This window comes from Siphateles boraxobius, unplaced genomic scaffold (assembly GCF_051911475.1).
Source record: "Siphateles boraxobius isolate OS27281-9 unplaced genomic scaffold, OSU_SipBor_1 9, whole genome shotgun sequence".
Classification (NCBI taxonomy): domain Eukaryota; kingdom Metazoa; phylum Chordata; class Actinopteri; order Cypriniformes; family Leuciscidae; genus Siphateles; species Siphateles boraxobius.
In genome coordinates this window covers 602,307-620,000 of record NW_027509219.1, presented here as the reverse complement: position 1 = coordinate 620,000, position 17,694 = coordinate 602,307, and the positions used below count along the sequence as shown (strand labels likewise).

The 17,694-nt window shown below is 37.9% G+C and overlaps 1 protein-coding gene across 11 annotated transcripts in view; it reads right to left on the bottom strand.

Moving 5' to 3' along the window:
• cabin1 (calcineurin binding protein 1) overlaps positions 1-17,694 on the bottom strand; it is a 138,040-nt gene that overhangs the window by 60,903 nt on the left and 59,443 nt on the right. For 4 of the 11 annotated variants that reach the window (XM_077223662.1, XM_077223661.1, XM_077223666.1 and 1 more), the window contains 3 exons: positions 17,541-17,636; positions 10,122-10,301; positions 7,660-8,078 (listed from right to left, as the gene is read on the bottom strand). In XM_077223662.1, coding sequence (XP_077079777.1) covers positions 7,660-8,078; positions 10,122-10,301; positions 17,541-17,636 — 695 coding nt within the window. The remainder of the gene's footprint in view (positions 1-7,659; positions 8,079-10,121; positions 10,302-17,540; positions 17,637-17,694) is intronic. The other 7 variants (XM_077223668.1, XM_077223672.1, XM_077223670.1 and 4 more) reach the window with 2 other exon arrangements.

Genomic DNA, 17,694 nt, shown 5'->3' with positions numbered 1-17,694 from the left:
ATATCTCAGCCGCCGCACTACTCATTATTATGAACTGAAGGAGACGTATGCGTGTTATCACAGCATTAATGTCAAGGAAAGCCTCTTATACTGTGAGCGGCTCATACGAGTGTTTCTCCCTCCTCATGCTTCAAGATCTTGAGAAATTGTGGCATTTCTTTATTGTTTAGAATCCAGTATTCGTGTGACAATTTTGTCTTTTATCAGTTTAATAAAGAACTCGGTCTCGTTTTCCGTCCAAACATATCACGTCATCCTGATCGACTTTCACGTACGCTGGTGACCTGTAAATGTGAAAAAACTGTATCCGTTGCAGTTTTTGTTAAATATTCCTTTTTCGAATTGTCTAAAAAACCACCTCAAGTGAACGTAAAAACTTTTTTGTGATATATGGCGTTTCCACTGGAAGTATTTTCAATTCACAATTTTAATTTGAGCAATTTGAATGGTAATGGAAATGCGGCTAGTGATAGTATATATTGTATATTCCCTACTAATGGAATGTGAAACAGCATGCAGTAGTTAGCGATAAACATAAAAAAACACATTATGCTACAGTGTCACTTGACTTTTTAATGCAGTATGCAGTTAGTGTGCTACAGTGTCAAGAGACCTTACTGCTGTGAGAGTATATACTATTTACTGAATATAGCCTATGTAAAATAGTATGCAGTTGATAATAAATGTTATGAAGTGTAGTAATGCAGTGAGATAAAAAACTGAGCATTTCAATTTATTATATATTATACATTGTCATGTGACCTCACTGCAGTATGCTACTGTTTTTTAAGGTAACAAAAAACTGTAGTATGCTACACTATTGTCACATATCCTCACAAAAAGATACTTTGCTTTTTAATCGAACTGACTAAAAATGGCTTTATGTAGTAAATTCGTCATAATGGTCAAGTTGCACTGCATTATGGGATACATACTGTAGGGTTGTGACGGTACCAAATTTCAGTAGTCGTTACCAATACCAGTAAAATATCACGATTCTTTGTAACAATTTTGAAACCATAGCAAAAACTGTTAAATTAAGTACATTAAAAAAAAAATTCTGGTTTTGTCTCGTCCGTTGTTAGTCACTATCAAGTTCTCAGTCCAGAAACTTTGCAGTGTGTTTAGCAACATAAAAAAAGTGACTAGTATTCACTGACTAGCACCTCTGATAGGCCATTGCAATCACACGCTCAACAGATATGATTGTGATTGGCTACAATGTTCAATGCTTGTAAGTAGAAACCTTGATCACTCAAACAAACATGAACAAGAGCGTTTGAAAGCTGTCTTTCAGCAGGTATTGAATTTATCCTAGGGCTGCCCCCTAATAGTCGACTAAACGTTAGTAAACGAGAAGAGGTTTAGTCAACCAAAATGTTATTAGTCAGAAAATAAACTCTGCAGGAAGTGGCGAAGTCATGCAGATCGTTAACAGCGGGTCTTTGTGGTAATTACAGTATGTCGGGCAGGAAAACCAAATGTTTGCCTATCATCCATCGACCTCAAATATGGCTTATTTACTTTTGACATGCAAGTAGCAATAACTTTACATATCCGCTCGCTCTAATATTAATCTATATATATGTGCACTCTCAATGACAATTTTGTTTTTATTGTGAGTTTACATAAATAAAAGCAGACCATTTACCGTTTTGAATGATATATTACACTTATATCGGTATGACCGTATTTTAAATCGTTTCTGCTGTTATCAGTAAAAGTGTTCGTGCTGGCGCCTCCATGTCATGCAGTAAGCGTCCTATACTTCAGCTTACACACTTTTTTCTAGTACTGACTGGCACTGGTAGTACCGGTACGTTTGAAAACCCTACAATACTGCAAGTTTAATCTAACACAGAGGGCCATCTACAATTGAGAATATGTACAATGTGTGCACAGCAAAAAATATCAAAAATAGAATGACAGGGCTCGACATTAAGGCTTGTCCGCTTGTCCGGGACAAGTGGATTTTTTGTAGGACAAGTAGAAGAGAAAATTAGTTGTCCGACCGGACAAGTTAAATTTCAAACAAAATAAAATGCCATGTTACTTCACGTTATGTGCCACTCGTTACGTCTATTTTACAGATTTAATTTTCGAGATTTGAAACGAAGACATGTCCTGAATGTGAATGGCCTGTGAATGTCCTGAATGTGACTCGCAGAAAGACGCGCACCAGTATGATGCGCATGCACAGACCGCGCGCCAGAATACAGTTCTCTTTCGCGCTTGAACGAACATCAACACACACAATTAAGCCAAAATGTCATTTGTCGAGTATCTTCATAACACAAGAGCAGTCTTATGATGGACATAAAGAGTTGTGACTCGTGAGAGAATGAGGCGCGTGTGAGATCCGCGTCTCTGTCCACAGCGGCTGCTCTTAAAGGGCCAGCTACCAATAAAGTGTTCTGTCAGTAAAGTTAATGAAAGAACAAAGGGAACAGAGAAAATTACTCACTGCTCTTGACTAAAGAACTTGTGTAGCTTTGATAAGGAGTAGTCTATATATAATTTATAATTTATGCTGCGCAGACTGTTTGATAACTTTATTCAATTTCTGTATATGTCCTACCTGTTAGACAGTTCATTTTTATCCAAACATCAATGGCTTATTGATCATTATAGGTGTTATCAATCATTTAGTTGTTATTGCTAATTTCAGAATTATCACTAATCTGTGTGTGCATTTGGTTTAGAACCAAACAAGTTGACTCATGAAACCATTTGTTTATTATATCGCAATCGCATATCACAACCGCAATATTGATCTCAATAATAGGAATATGACATTTTCCCCAAATCGTGCAGCCCTAGATAAAATTATAAATCTTTACCCGGACAAGTGAGTTTTGTGCATGGACAAGTGAAACATAAATGTACTTGTCCGAAGGACAAGTGCCTCAAAAAGTTAATGTCAAGCCCTGAATGAGAAGTATGGTATTATGATCGACCAAAACCAGAGAAACCCAAGAAACTACTTTAAAAAGTGTAAACAAACAGCTCCCATTAGACAACAAAAGACTGAAAGCTAATCAAAGCTGTCGTGACACGCCAATATAATTACACTGTATCATCCCATCAAATCCATTTCCACACCACTAATTCACTGTTAATGAACACATAACAACATAGCGTTGCAGTCTGACTTCTTTATTAGGATACAGACACACGTGTTTCTCTCGCTGTATGTCTCGCACTGTACAAACGAGAGCTCAACGCTGTTTGGGCCATTCATTAAATCTGAGAGCTAAATTTCCACGCTTTCACCGTGGGGACGTGCCGGACGCGATTAAACGCATTGTGGCGGTTATGAAATCTCTGGGTTGTCATGGAGGGGTGATTGAATTTCAGAGCTGAACAATCTCTACATAAAGATCAGACAGATTTCTCATTGTGATGGGATGGAGAGGATATATGCGAGTCGTTTTGGTATGAAAGTTTCAGCAAAGAGCACAAATGGAGGGAGGGGGAGGGGGAGGGAGAGGGAGAGGGAGAGAGAGAGAGAGAGAGAGAGAGAGAGAGAGAGAGAGAGAGAGAGAGAGAGAGAGAGAGAGAGAGAGAGAGAGAGAGAGAGAGAGAGAGAGAGAGAGAGAGAGAGAGAGAGAGAGAGATTATATAGTGACTCCAAACCCATGACTTTCTTTCTTCCATGTAACAGAAATTTTTAAGAACTGTACTTCAAAAAAGCTTCAAAATAGTGGTCAATAAGAGTCATCTGCTTTATTTCAGACCTTATGAACGTCATATGATAGAATGAAATTTAAGTCATAATTCAGTGATAATCTTCCCCTCCAATGAGCTGTTAATTGATATATGAACCAATCATTCAGACAGGTATTGTGAACTGGATCACCCAATTCACAAAAAAGATCAGATTCAAAAGAACAGTTAATTCAAGAATTAGTTATTGCTATTTCTCTTATGAACTCTTATGAAGATTATGACATCTGCACTAGCACTTCTTGGCACATTCATTAGTGAATACATTTTAGTCGGTTTATCACACAAAACTCAGAAGACTTGAAATATATGAATTATGGTTATGATACTTTTATGGTGTTTTTGTGTCATTTGTCAATAATTCACTGTTTGTGTCAAGGAAGCAAGGAAGTTGAGGGTGAGTAAAGGATGGCAAAATTGTTATTTGGGTTTGAAGCATTCCATTTGTTCTCGTAAAGGAGATAGAAAAGAGAGAAACAAGCTAGATATGAACGATTATGCCAGGAGAATATGATCACAGAGGTTTTATTCTACCCGAAGACCAATAGTGCTTTGCTTTCTTTACAAGTGTCCTCTTCCATTAAGCAGTCACTGATATTATTATACATGCCTATGGTTATATATTCATTCTTTTTCTTTTTTTGCTACAAATGCAGCTGTTATTGTTCTGTACAAACAGGAAACTGAAGACTCCAGGAAGCAGAAAATTAGATAATCACATGCAGGGACTGTTTGACAATGTGTGTACACACAGTCTAAAGCGCTGGTTCTAGCATGCGGGTTCTAGCCCAAAATTATCACATTGGCCAATAGAGAATGAGTAGAGAATTTTTTTACCAATCACAGATATTTCCTACTGCATTTTTGTCAATTAAAATAAAACATTTTCTTGCATTTTAGTGACAAACACTGCAGGTCGGTGTGTCACCTGCATCATCATAAACAGCAGGAGATGAGTCAGTCTCAAACACTTAATCATCAAGATAAATCATGGTTTTGTTCCACTATTTTACATCTAGGTGGCTTAAAGGTGCTCTAAGTGATGTCGGGTGACGTCACTTCTTGTTGACGTTTAAAGTACTGTCAAACAAAACATGTGCTAGCTAGACCCCCCCTCCTCCTCATCCGCGCACTAACCCCCCAAACCACGCCCCCAAATCCTTCTTGTCGGTTATTGGCTGGAACAGTTTGTTATGTTTCGTGGTGAGAGTTAGCCAAGGTTTGTTTTTGTTGCCGTTTGTTGAGCCTGGGGTGTCTACAGAGACGCGTGTTTTACAGTGTGTTCAGAGGCGATGTTTGCTGTATGTGACAAAAAAAATTTGGCCTAAAAAATGCGTGACATCGCTTAGAGCAGCAATTCCCAAACTGTGGTCCGTGACGGTACTGCAGGTGGTCCGTGGAAAGGCTAAATAAAATATAAAATAATATTTTTTTACCTTCATTTTACCAGGAAATTCCCATAAAAAATAAAAAGTAAAAAGAATATGTAGGCCTATATTGATATAAAATTTAAATTAAATTGTCAAGTTATTGTGCGATTACTAAAATAGGCTAGTGGCGCTCGGCCATGACTCAAGTTCAGTGCCGTTAGACCCACAACATGGATCGGTGGATAGCAACAGGTTCTCTGAAGAGAAAAGAGGCAGAGGTTTGGTCAAATTTCCATAGGTAAAAGCTGAAGACGAGCATATGTTTCATTTCGATGTCAATCACGTCACTTCAGTGAGGGTCAAACTGTTCTTACAACTGAAACTTAATTATCTAATAGAGTTGGGTAGATTGATTCATTTTAAGCCACCTGTTTGTTCTGACAGTTTATTTCGTAATTAAATATTACACTGTACACTGATATTCATTAGTAAAATTACAGTAAAAACAGTAATATTATTTTAAAATGTAATTTATTCCTGTGATCAAAGCTGAATTTCCAGCATCATTACTCCAGTCTTCAGTGATCCTTCAGAAATCAGTATACTATGATGATTTGATGCTCAAGAAACATTTATGATTATTATCATAATAATGCTTCATATTTTTGTGGAAATTGTGATACACCTTTTCAGGATTCTTTGATGAATAGAAAGTTCAAAAGAACAGCATTTTTTATTGTAACATTATAAATGTCTTTACTGTTACTATTAATCAATTTAATGCATCCTTGCTGAATAAAAGTATTCAGTGCTTTAAAAAATATTCCACACTGACCCCAAACATTTGAATGGTAATGTATTTAAAATTGTATAATATGAATTGAATCATTATTAAATCAATATGACTTTATCCCCTGGTTTCACAGACAAGGCTTAAAACTAGTCCCAAACTAAAACGCATGTTTGAGACGTTTCAACTAAAAGCAACTTGCACTGACATGTCTTAAAATATGTCAGTGTCACGCCAGTAATGTGTTTTTTTCTAAGGCACGTTTATATCCTTAATCTAAGCTCTGTATGTGAAACAGGGCCTATATTAGATATATCATATTATATAGATATATCATAATTGTCAAACCATAATTATAAAACAGATAGTTTTAACTGATTCTTGGAGCTGATTGGTCAAACATGCTAAAAAACCCAATATATTTACAGCTACTATTGTAAACTCTTCCATTAGAGGGCAACTATTTTAAGACGATAAATGAATTAAAAAATGTTTTTATAGTAGTTTTATAAAAGCAAGAGCACTTGATGCCCTCTATATTGCATACTATATCACATATAAAGCTTGCTGTGTCTAAAAAAATGCCGCTAGCCTAATTCAGCAGGACTTTGATGTATTTAGCATGGGTTTTTACCTGAGTTAACCACATATGTGAAGTAAAGGAATCCCCAACGGCCTCGTGTACACACATAGCAACTCCACATATCAACCACAAGACAAAGGCAAACTGAAGCGTCTGAGTGTAAGTGGTTTGTTTAGTGGTCATGGTGTTACACAACATTCTGGCATGGAGATAAACTTGGCTCTACTGCTCTTTTTGCACCTATGAGGCGAGTGGGCAGTTTCCAACACCCGGTCTTAATATCTGTGGGTTGTGTCATCTACTGCGCACTGGCTTCAAAAACACACACACACGCACGCACGCTTGCTGGTGAATATGATATCATCCTCTTGGCTCAGTTAACTTAACATTGCAGAAAAACCTATATCTGGAGTGGATGCTGGCGTTCTTGTGCAGTAAATTGTTGTTATAAAGCTTATGCTGGTCATTTTTGGTCAAAATAATTCCCTGCATTATATGAAGAGACAACCATAAGTGTAAATATAAGCCATTTGCAGGGTGATTTCTCAAAAAAAATGGAAAACGTTGTTTTGAGTGGCCTAACATTGACTAAAACAATGGCCTAAGTGTGAAGTGGAATTAAATGAGATGACTCATTAACACCGTCATGTTTATACTTCACACAGAAATCAATAATGTGCATAAAGAAAAGTAAGCCCGTTTCCAAGGCAATCATGTAAATTCTCAGTAGTCTACTGTAAATTGAGAAAATATTCTGATTACTAGAATGAGAAAAAAAATGATTACATTAAATTAATAAAGTGCATCTGTAAGTATACATTAGAGAGGTATTTGTTTGAAATGACATTTCAACCAGTAGCTAAAGTAGGAAGCTGTGTTAGTTTAGTATCATTGAAATACTATTATAGTTTCTGTTAATATTTTGGAAATCGATTGAATTGTAGACTCTTATTTTAATTTTAGTTCAAAGGTGTCATTTTGTTGTGTTTTTATTAGTGGTGGGCCGTTATCGGCGTTAACGTGCTGTAAATTTAGATTTTTTTTTTTACTAGTGGGTGCAGGACACTATATTGAATTTATGAAAGTGAGGATAGCAAGGTGTCTGAATAATTTTTGGTTTGACTGTATATTTTGATGTAACTGGCACAGAAAGGACAGGTGTGTGTGCGGTGTGAAGTGTGTGTGCGCACCTGGTGTGTCCTGCTGTAGGCGTACAGGTGGGCCAGACGGTACAGACTCTTGTAATGCTGTGGGAAGCGACTCAGACACAGGAACAGAGACCTCACACACACGTCCACGAGTGTTTTCCTCTGCTCTCCCCGTCCCGTGGGCAGACTCTTGGGCAGCTCGATGACCTCGAGGGGGGGCGGCAGCTCGGGCCTGCGCTTGCCCTCGCCAGAGGAGCCCGTCTGGGAGTGTGGTTTGTGAGGTTGGGTCGTGTGCGGGGTCAGACCGGGAGCTTGGCTCTGGGTGTCTGTAGTTGGGGTTTTCGGGACAGAGGCCTCAGGGGAGGTGATGGATAAGGTGGTGTCTGAAGACTCTTGTGTGACAGAAGACTCTTGAGACAGTGTGGCAGAGCTGATGTCCATGTTCTTGTCCTCCAAGGTGCCTGTGGGATTTTTAAGAGGGCAGATGTGACCACCAGCTGCAAACTTTTCTTGTAAAAAACAACAAAATAGGGAAAGAGAATCTAGTGTGTTTTTGCTCCTGGCTGAATCTTTTGAAAACTTTCAAGACTGGCTTTTTTCAATCAAATATCAAAAGAAAATGCTAAGAAGTTATATTTAGCCAAGACTATTTTTTTAGGATGATTACATTTTTGGGGATTGTGACATTATTTTCATGACAATTAAGATTATTTTTGAGTCATTTATTATCATCATCATGCAGTGATTTAGTACAAACACTTATAGGCCTTGTTTACAGCTGGTATTAAGATGTGCTTTGGTTGATCGGATCACAAGTAGATGAGGGAAACCCGTTTACAGCTGGTGTTTTAATCCGTCTCTTCTGTCCACTTTCGTCCTGATTTCTTCGAAGGGCAGGTAAATGTATGTCTTTTCGGATCTATTAATCTAATGGACGAAATAAGGTCACACTGAGAACATAAGCTTCAGTTTCTGTTTTGACACACTAGATCAAATTAAATCCCGTCTGTCCAGAGCTCTTCCCATAATGTTCCCGCATTAGATCAGTAGACGGAGAGTAGACAGTCTTTAGTGGCTGTTTGAACACATTCAATCACATGAGCGTTTACACTATGAAAGCGATCCGGTCAAATGTGTTTTCATCTAACTCTAGAAGTGGAGGAAACTGGACAAGCTCAAAGCGTTTTAGACCCGTTTACTCCTATGTTTAGAGTCGTCCACTTGTGATCCAATCCACCAAAACACATCTTAATACCAGCTGTAAACGGGGCCAAACACTTCCGTTCAAAAGTAATAATAAATAATAGTTTTTATTGTAATATATTGTAAAATGTAATTTATTCCTGTTATCAAAGCTGAATTTTCAGCATCATTACTCCAGTCTTCAGTGTCACATGATCCTTCATTGAATGATGATTTGCTGCTCATGAAACATTTCTTATCATCATAAATATAAAAAAAAGTATGCTTTATATATTTTTTCAGGATGCTTTGATGAATATACAGTTCAAAAGAACAGATTTTATTTGAAATAGAAATCTTTCGTAAGATTACAAATGTCTTACTGTTACTTTTGATCAATTTAATGTGTACTTGCTGAAGAAAAGTATTAAAAAAATTTGTATTATCAGGACAAAAGATAAAACCATTTTTAAATAATATATTTTAATAATATGTAATATAATGGCGCTTTTCCACTACACAGTACCAGCTCGCCTCGGCTCGGCTCGACTCGACTCGCCTTTGTTTGGTTTTCCACTGTGTAAAAGTTGTACCTGTATCTGCTTTCGGGTACTTTTTTTCGTACCACCTCCGGCGAGGTTCTAAGCGAGCTGAGGCGAGCTAAGGCGATACTAAAATGTGACGTGAAAACAATGATGACTGCTGATTGGTCAGATTGAATCGTCACTATTCACTGCGTCATCATTGCACGCGCCAGATTGAGTATCCAGAATAACCCCGCCTTTTTAAAATAGTTTAGCCAGAGATAGTTACTAAACTTACTACTATTATTATGGCAACTCGGAAGAAGTCAAACAAGGAGGTGCAGACATTCCTTTGTTTGGTTGCCGAAGAGAGGATCCAGCGAGAGCTTGATGGGGCAACGAGGAACGAAAGGCGTCGCTATGACGACCGGGTACTATTTGTGGCGATACTTTCTGCAATGGAAAACGGAACGAAAAGCGAGCCGAGTCGAGGCGAGCCAAGGCGAGTCGAGTCGAGCTGGTACTGGTAATGGAAAAGCGCCATAACATCACAACAATGATAATTAGATGCTTTTTTTAAATGTAATGAAAATGTAATGGGAAATGTGCTTAATCATTACATTTACTGAAAGCCCTTTATCACTATCACTTTACATTATCTCATTATCACATTATCACCACATCATTACTAACCATGCATGCATTTCTGGATTTGCATCCACATATACAATAAATACTGTTATTCACCCTAAAAACGTGGCAGTGTTTACTGTATGCGATATGTGTTGGGATCATTACCTATATTGTCTTCTCCTGCGGCCGGTTTCTCTTTTCCAAGGGCATTTGATTCTTCCGGAAAAACACTACACTTCCCAGGATCGACCTTGTGGCTGCTGTCCTGAGAGCTGGTAGGGTCCATGAAAACATCCTGCAAGGAGCTGGAGTCCGACATGCCAGCAACACTGTCCTGACTTTGCTCTGATTTAGGGAGAAAATAAACAACACAATTACACTCATTCTACAAGACCTTCCTCCGTCCTTTGTAAATATTCATATCATTAAAAAGACCCTTCATTCAGAGCGTTTCCAAGTAGCCCAATCCGCACAAGCCACAAATCAACACAGTCACCAAGATGAATTGTGTAATAAACTCCCCAAATGGACACAGAGCTGGAAACACTTGCAGGGATGAGATTATTACGAATGGCATCTATACAGTTCCCGAAGAGCAGGTAGGCTTAACTTAGAACAAGGATCTGGATTACAATGTGGAGAAAGTGAAATCATAATTATGTGCTCGAGAAAGTTTCCTCTCAATTTCTACAAATTAAAGGAATCGTAACAATCGTAATAGTCCTGCAGGAATGAGTCCTAAAACCTGGAAACTAATTAGCAAGTCAATGGGTTTTTGGTTGAATGTCTGAAATAAGGTCTGTAAAAACACACTCAAAATATGTTCATGTTTTATTCTATGACATAAAATACATCAGTAATACCCACTCGTGATTTTAAATGGGACTACAGACTAGGTCGAGGACATTAAACATCATTACGCCAAACGGATAAACTCATCTACTCGATAATTCGCTTTTACAACATTAGTCCGTTTATACACTCACTCTAGATTTTCAATAAACATTGAAAGCTGAAAGAAGCTTAATGATGGTGTTGTTGAAGTCACGTGACCATGGTGTAGTTAGCATTAAGCCAAACTTTTACTTCTGGTGATTGTAATTAGGCTTCAAACATCATAAAAGCTGTGTCCATTTGTGCCAATTGTCTTGATAAACAAGACATGTTAGAATAATACATTTTGGTCACACTTTAGTTTAGGCTCCAATTCTCACTATTGCCTGATTATTAACAATGAATTTTGCCTCAAACTCCTAATTACTGCTTGTTAATAGTGAAGTTGTTAAGTTTAGGTTTTGGGTAGGATTATGGGCTGTGGAAAATGGTCATGCAGAATAAGGCATTAATATCTGCTTTATAAGTACTAATAAACAGCCAATATCCTCGTAATATGCATGCTAATAAATAACTAGTTCATAGTGAGAACTGGACCCTAAACTAAAGTGTTACCTGAATTTTTGTTGGTCACAATGATTATTTCCTGGAAAGTCAATGGAAAAATCCTAAGCCCTATTCAGAAGGAACTAGTTTTTTAAACGTCGTTTGAGTTAAAATTGTCATCACTAGATGTCTTTGATTTCATGAACCGATTCGGAAGGACCAACATCAGTGTTTATTACAGAAGTGGGAGTGTGTGTTATCTAGATGTGGCCGTTAGAGAAGGACATGTCTATGTCTTTTAATTAATTATTTGTTGATATGATTTTAATTTATTCTTTTTTTTAAAAGTAGTGGCTGTTTATAATAAATAAGTGAGCAGAGAAATCTAGACAAGTACCTTATTCTTACCTGATCCTTATATAAAAATTTGGCTATTTATGAACTTTTTTTTTTTTACGTTGGATACCATCCATATTGAAACGAAATGAAAGCACGATGAAGATTGGTGCGCAAACGGTAGCTCAGGTACGTCAAAAAAACATGAGGAGAAGCGTTAGGATAATACACCATCAGCAATCACAGACATTCGCATTCAGACGGGATTAGATTTCTCAGAGGACTGTTGAGTTTCCTGAAAAACAGTAGGCAATTTGCCCTAGAATTTTTTACAGAGATTGTTTTTCTCACACAGACTAGGCAGTTTCGGACAGGATTAAAATCACAAAGTATGTCTGCGAAACTAATTTCTCTTACGATCCCCTGGAAAACTAGTCCCGTCCGATTAGGACTCTAGTGGGTTTCTGTCGAGGGAACAAGGGTGATGCTAACTTTCGTGTTGGCCTACAAAAAAAAAAAAAAAAGTAATCCGTGCAGCACTTTTTTTTTTTTTTTTACCAGAAGATGAAAATTAAATCATTATTTATTCAACATCAAGTTGATCCAGACCCATATTACTGACTTTCTATTGTAGAACACAAAATGTTGTAATGATTTGCTCCAACCTGTTTTTTTATATACTGTGAATAGGAAAAGACATTGTCAAATATATGTTAGAGAAAAAAAAAGGCACCCAAAAAAGAAGTCTATAGGGCTTTTCACACTGCGCTTAACGCCGGGTTATCGTCGTTCTAAACCCTGCTTTTAACAGACCTTACTTCTGCGGCGTTTACTCTGTATTGCAGTGCCAAACTTGTACAGTGTGAAACGATGCGGTGTTAGAATATTACTTAGTTAGATGCTTAGCAACGTACAACAAATAGCGTGCCTTATATTCACATGCTTTGGACAGTCACAGAAACACTGCAGGTTGTAGTTTCAGCGTTTGAGGGGGAAAATCTCAAATGCAAACAGAAAATGTTTTATTCTTAAGTTTATAGTGCAATAATAATAGTCTGCAATTTATTAGGATGCGCAATGTAAGCGCCTTTATGTAAACACAATGCCTGCGGCGTTTGTCCAATCAGTGACCCTGACATTGCAAATATGTAAATAAGGACTTTAACCCAGAGTTTAGGAATGTACAGTGTGAAACAACAGTTTAGGAATAGGATTCCGTTTAACTCGGTTGTGTGAAACGTGTGAAAAGTCCTTAAATTACATATTCCAAGTGTTCTGATGCAATTTATGTGAGGAAAAGACTTAAATTTAAGTAGTAATCCACTGTTAATATTTCCTTCCACATTAATTCTCAAATCTCATTCCTACTTTTGCATATTCAAAAATTGTGTCGCATTCGGTTTCAAGACATGTGAGAACAGATTGTGTTTGGGCATCAGAAGAGACTTAAATTTGAGCCATATAGATTTTTAGGTTGTCATCCAGTGGTGTAAAAAAAAAAAAAAAAAATTTCTGCATGGACATTCTCCCTTATTTCTCCTTTTGTGTTCTACAGAAGATCAAAAAAGTCATACTGGTTTGGAAGGACATTATGCTGAGTAAATGTTGAAAGAACTTACATTTTTGGTTGAACTATCCCTATAACAGGTACAGTGTTTTTTTTATCCAGGTCTAAGGGCAGAGGTTACGGGGCATAGCTCTTACTAGGGCTTTGGGGTAAAGCAGCCAGCCTGCTCATGAGGAAGACCAAAGTGCTTACAAATATTGTGTTTCTCAGCAAGCCCAGAAAAGAAAGTTAATGTGATTCCTCTTGTGCTGCCCACAAACAAGTAGAAAAGCCCCAGAGCATGCTGGGAGTGTCAGCATTTGGCACAGAGAGTAGAAATTCATTAGCACACACACCATCACCTCCATGACACAACAAAGTGCATGGCAACACCAACGTCCCCTCCTCCAGAGAACGCCAACGCACCCGAAGGGGAAAAATGGCGCTGCGTCAGCCCAAAATTGCAGCTTCCTGCAGAGCGCATTAGCAGCTATAGGCCAACACTGCCAGGAGGACCATTAGCTGGGCTGATACAGATTTCATCAGGAGCTCAAGAGCATGTTAAAGACACAATGAGAGTCTAGACGTGACCTGGGTGTGTACTGGATAGTGTTGGGCAGGAAAAATTAAAGAAACTTTTGTTTCAGAAATGATTAGTGTGAATAATGGTGGAAATCACCAATAGAGTAAAAGTGAGGTAATATTTAAAGGCACAGAAGAAAAGGACTTTTGAAAAAAAAAAGAAAAAAAAAAGGTCAAGTGCTACTGCAGTTTGAAGCACCTGCATGATAAACTCTGATGTGACCCACAGTAAATATTAAAACAGGGTTCGGGTCACCTTCCTCAAAAGCAGAGCGCACAACAAACTTTCATTCTGATATAGAGTTTATAAACACTGAGAATTAAGACTTAAGAATATTGACCACTAATAGAGCTCAACAGTAAGCTTACTGAAGTAAAAAAAAAAACACACAAAAAAAAACATTTGAAATTTTCATTGTGAAACAGATTTTCAGGCAATAACAAATGTACCTTTCAATCTACACAAAAATATATACAAAAGAAAGTGTTTAATTGCACATTCTCAATGAAATTCTAAAATCAAACATGTCATATTCCAACAGGATAGCTAGGTAAGGTTAGCTAAAGGCAGCAGAATGGAAAGTATTTTCCATTCCCTCTGCAGAGGTACACTATATGGATAAGTTAAGACGCACCTCTTAATTATTGAATTCAAGTGTTTCAATCAGACGCATTCCCACCGGTGTATTAAATCAAGCATCTAGCCGTGCAGCCTGCATTTACAAACACTACAAAAATAGGTCATTCTGAAGAGCTCAGAGATTTCAAGCATGGTACTGTGATAGGATGCCATTTTTGCAATAAGTCAGATTGTGATATTTCATCCCTGCTAGATATTCCACGGTCAACTGTAAATGGTATTACTGGTAAGTGAAAGCGTTTAGAAACAGCAGAGGAAGTGCTGAGGCGCATGGTGGATAAAATTCACAAAAGATTTGCTGATGGAATCAGCCTTAGAATATCAAACTTCCACTGGCATTAAAGGATTAGTTCACTTCAGAATTAAAATTTCCTGATAATTTACTCACTCCCAAATAAGGGCTGCACAATTAATCGAATTTCTAATTGCGATTACGATTACAGATGCCACGATTACGTAATCGTTCAAAGCCGCGATTACAAAAGAAAATCCACTCTGCGTGTGTGTGTTTAGAGCATAATTATCTTATGAGAGGCGAATCACGGCTACTTCAGAAAACCCAGCACAATATGACATACCAGGCAGTGACGTAAGTGTACGCTGAAATAAGAAGTCTTTCACCTCAGAAAAACGGACTATACTGTCCTGTCAGCCGCTATACTGTGCTCGTAGCGTGGACTCTTCAATTGCACGCGCAAATGCGGCGGCACGCGCTGTGTATCGCTTCACTGTATAAAGTGCAAAAGAAACTACGAGTATGCAACGTCGTTACAATGTAAATTAGTAAGTCATGGAATAAAAGTAAAATACCAATAAATCACGTGTTAGCTGAGAAGGATTTGCATGCAGGTATGATTTTCATTCTATTCACCAGGACCTGTTTTATTAACAGTTCTTGTTAGTATTGTGTATTTACCATGGTAAGTGTCGTTTCCATAACCCCAAAAATGCCACTTTATTTTCACTTTGTGTTATTTTTTATATTTTTAAATGACTGTGGAGGCTCATATCAACATTGTATTAACAAAAACTAGTTTGGGACTGCTATATTTAATTGCTTTAGCATAGTCCTAATGTTTTTCTTTACTATGAGTCATTCTTACAATTTATGTGTATGTAAAGTAAAGGGGGACAGTACTTGTGTGTGTGTGTTACAATTTTTGTGTAAACATGTATTATAATATGCCCATATATATTCAATGTAAATTGTGATAATCGTAATTAGTAATCGCAATTACAATTTCAAGGGAATAATCGGCAATTATGATTTTTGTCATAATCGTGCAGCTCTACCCCACATCATCCAAAATGTTCATATCTTTAAGTCGAAAAGAAAATAAGGTTTTTAAGGAAAACGTTCCAGGATTTTTCTCCATATAGTGACTTCAATGGGCTCCAATGGTTTCGAGGTCCAAATTGCAGTTTCAGTGCAGCTTCAAAGTCTCGCCACGATCCCTTTTTAACCACAAATGCTCTTCTTGCACGTCCACGACTTCACGCATTATGTAATCACGTTGAAAGGTCACGCGTGTTCCGGTTTAAAAAGGTCGGGTAGGGTGAACAACTGTCATTTTCTTCTCAAACTTCAAAATCATCCAACATCAGTTTATTTAAATTTCTTGTAAATGCCGTTTGACAGTCTTTGTAAACACTAGGTCGGTACTTCCACGTGACCTTTCAACGTGATTAAGTAATGTGTGGCGCATCACAGCTAGTGCAAGACGATCATTTGTGGTTAAAAAGTATATATATATTTTTAGAAAATGACGGAAGGTTTGGCTAGATAAGGCCCTTATTCCTGTCCAACCCTGCTCCTGCCGATCGACTGTCCTACACAGTTTATCTCCAACCCTAATTAAACACACCTGCCTTTAATTTTCAAGTGATCCTGAAGACCTTAATTGGTTGCTTCCGGTGAGTTTGATTAGGGTTGGAGATGAACTGTGCAGGACAGTCGATCGGCAGGAGCAGGGTTGGGCACACCTGGTGTAGAGCCTTTGAAGCTGCATTAAACTGCAATTTATTGGTTATGTGTCCACTATATGGAGAAAAATCCTGGAATGTTTTCCTCAGAAATCTTCATTTCTTTTCTACTGAAGAAAAAAAGACATGAGGGGTGAGTAAATTATCAGGAAATTGTAATTCTGAAGTGAACTAATCCTTTAATATCAGCACTAAAACTGTGCGGCGGGAGCATCATGGAGTGGGTTTCCATGGCCGAGCGGCTGCATGCAAGCCTCACATCAACAAGTGCAAAGCCAAGCGTCGTAAAGTGTAAAGCACGCCATTCACTGGACTCTGGAGCAGTGGAAACCTATTCTGTGGAGTGACGAATCACACTTCTGACTAGCGAGTCTGAGTTTAACAGATGCTAATTTTCGAATGACCCAGTGTGTTGGTTTGCTTAAAGGGATAGTTCAACCAAAAATGAAAATTCGGTCAGTATTTACTCACCCTCATGTTGTTCAACCCCGTAAGACCTTTGTTCATCTTCGGAACACAAATTAAGATATTTTTGATTAAATCTGACAGCTGGATCACTCTTCCATAGGCTTCTAAGGGATTGAAACTTGCCAGCCCCGAAAAGTTATTAAAGATATCGTTAAAATAGTCCAAGTGACTACAGTGGCTCAATCTTAAGTATATCAAGCGACGAGAATACTTTTTGTGCGCAGAAACAAACAAAAATAACGACTTTATTTCAACTATTCATTTCCTTCTCTGTGGACTTGGACTATTTTAACGATGTCTTTAATAACTTCGAGGAACAATTCTCAATCCCTTAGAAGCCTATGGAGGAGTGATCCAGCTCTCATATTTAATCAAAAATATCTTAATTCATGTCTCGAAGATGAACGAAGGTCTTACGGGGTTGAACAACATGAGGGTGAGTAATTACTGACAGAATTTTCATTTTTGGGTGAACTATCCCTTTAAAGGCTTAAAATTCTGTATTGAAAAATCTTCTGAAATGCATGAAAGTGCATGGTCACTGTTGAGCTCTACGGTATTCAGGGTGCTTGAGAATAGCTGTTGCTAATACTTCGGGGAACTTGAGCCCTGCTTTTGAGGAATGATAGGTGAGCCGGCAGTTTTGTACTATTGGTTGTGCGAGGAAAGGCGTCTGTACCATACGCAGATCCTGGCCGCAAAGCAGAGAGACACACGCAGTAGTCATGGTCATGTGAGAAGTCAGCTGTTGAGGAAAGTCAGTTTAGAACATTTTTCATAACCTGAACTCAGAAAAGCCATAC